We start from the raw sequence: 2,500 nt of genomic DNA, 5'->3' as shown, positions 1-2,500 counted from the left end.
GAGAGTACCAAACTCCACCGACGAGGAGATGTATGAGACCTGGAGCTCAGCCTCCACCCCCATACCCATCCATGGCCTTCCCGTCTCAGTGAGGGAACTCTGCAAGACGGCCAAAATACAGCCTGGCGAGCGCCAACAAATAGCCCAATGCCAAGTAGACCCTTTCCCCCCGTGGGCCCTTACTCCCCCTGAGGTGGAGCTAGACCTCCCAGGACTTAGCCACCGAGACCTGCACATGCTAGCAGCATGCGCAAGGGAGATGATTACTCTGAAGTACCCCGATGATTTTCTGGTATACACGGACGGATCGGTGCTAAGCGACGGCTGCACAGGAGCAGGCATCTACCTGCAGGACACTAAGGAAACCTTCTCTTTGAAACTCCCCCCCCACACCACCACCATCCTCACGCCCGAGCTCATTGCCATCCGTGAGGCAATACGAAAAATTATCGCCCTACCTCACCCGCCTACGCAAGCAACGGTGTTCTCGGACCCCAAATCCAGTCTGGCAGCCATCCAAAATGGAAGCTGCACGTCACGGCCCGACATCCTTAAAGACGTCCCGAGCCTCTTAACCGAGGCCGACAGACTGGGCGTCCTCCTCCGATTCCAATGGATCCCCTCGCATGTGGGCCTCCACCTAAATGAGATGGCAGACAATGCTGCCAAGCTAGGTGCTTCATCACCTGAAGACGGCGTTATCCCACTCCAGCCCTCAGCAAATGACGTCTTCCGGAAGATTAACCTTGCTGCCTGGGACCTTTGGAAGCTGGAATACCACTCTACCGCTGCTGCCCGAGGATGGACCCTCAAGACCTGCCTCGGACCGACCCCGCCCACCTTCTCCTCCCTGCCTCCGCACATTGTAGCGACAATTAGCAGGATACGGGTAAATCACTGGCGCACCAAATATACTGCTTCACGCTGCACCTGTGGCGCGGAAATCTCCTTCCAGCACTGCCTCCTCACGTGCTCCGTGATGGAAGCCCACTTCCGGCCACTAACCCTCGGCAACCACACCACGGTTCTCGACCGCCTCAGGGCAGACGACTCACCCAATGCTGACCTCTTTCCCCTCGCGGCTATACTTGCCTACTCCTCCCCAGTTGGAGGACTGTCATAAGCACCCACCCACACCCACTCACGCATCTGCGTAAATACAACTCGGGTATACACCCACACACGTGAGTGTTACACGCAAATTGCATTCCCCGATAACAACACGCATTTTCATCAAGCCACTCAAAAACTAAAAGCCAGTCCCTAAATCGGCTAGCTCCGCTGGGACTAAATGCAAAACACACACACACACACACACACACACACGCACACACACTAGTGCTGGGCAAATACCGCTAATTTCAATATCGAAATTATTGGTGAACAACAATACAGTTACCGAAATTACCGACAGTTTACCGGTAAAAGACTCGTGAGGTAGTAGTGACGTCACAAGTTCGAGTCGAGTTCGAAAAATCAATGTTTTTGTCCTTTAATAAGCTATATCTCTGATTCTATTTTACTTATTGTTTTTATTGTTATTTCATTGTAAAGGGAAAAGGTCATACTTTGATTGATGCTACTAGTAAGCTATCTACCGCGCGAGTGAGTGAATGGAGGGTGTCTGAGGGTGGGTGTGGTGTATACATTTTCGTTCGCGTCTGTCTGCATGCATGGTTCATGTTTGGAGGTGGTAGTGGTAGGCAGCTACCGGTAAAGTTACAGGTTTTATCCAACAACCTTAACGACAGCTTACCGGTAAACATTCTGCTACCGTTAAAGCTTCGTCCGATAACTCGATAAGCTATACCATAACATTCAGAGAGCGGTAAGCACGTCTCGGCTTGGTGGTACTGAGTGACGGTAGTGACAGGCCCAGTGCCCCGCTAATTTTACCGGTTAAACTTTTACCATTAAGCAAGTATGTACCGCTAATGTCTCGGTCTTTTTTTTTTTTTTTTTTTTGCCATTAAAACCGTTTTTCGGCACTTTTTTAATTTCTCAATAGAATTAATGTTATTTCTGTGATCAGCATACGAAACTATTAATTGTGAAAGTTTCATAAAAAAAATTCCGCGTGTCGCCAAACGAAAACCCATATATGTATGTATACATATGTATATGTTTGTGTGTGTGTGTGTGTGTGTGTGTGTGTGTGTGTGTGTGTGTGTGTGTGTGTGTGTGTGTGTGTGTGTGTGTGTGTGTGTGTGTGTGTGTGTGTGTGTGTGTGTGTGTGTGTGTGTGTGTGTGTGTGTGTGTGTGTGTGTGTGTGTGTGTGTGTGCTTAAGTGATGAAAATGCCAGTATGCTTCTGTTTCTAAATGAGAATATGAACTAATTTGTATGAAAAAATAATTGAGGAAATAAATAAGAAACATGCCAACAGTGAAATCTAATATATCCTTGAGTATTCACCTTGGTCTTTGGATCACATGCTGGGCTAATTTGTATGAAATTAGTATTAAAACAAGGGAGCATAAAAACAGTTTTTAGGAAAACAT

At 47.9% G+C, this 2,500-nt stretch overlaps 1 protein-coding gene across 1 annotated transcript in view; it reads left to right on the top strand.

Annotated features, from left to right (window-relative positions):
* LOC143021122 (uncharacterized) overlaps positions 1–1,123 on the top strand; it is a 1,269-nt gene extending 146 nt beyond the window's left edge. The window contains exon 1 of the mRNA XM_076178410.1: positions 1–1,123. This exon is cut by the window's left edge and continues 146 nt beyond it. Within this exon, the coding sequence (XP_076034525.1) occupies positions 1–1,123 (1,123 nt within the window).
* Positions 1,124–2,500: the final 1,377 nt, after the last annotated feature.

The sequence above is a fragment of the Oratosquilla oratoria genome, chromosome 41, assembly GCF_046742065.1.
Source record: "Oratosquilla oratoria isolate Oo_2021 chromosome 41, ASM4674206v1, whole genome shotgun sequence".
NCBI lineage: Eukaryota > Metazoa > Arthropoda > Malacostraca > Stomatopoda > Squillidae > Oratosquilla > Oratosquilla oratoria.
The sequence above is the reverse complement of the archived record's forward strand: the minus strand, read 5'-3'. Positions and strand labels throughout refer to the sequence as shown.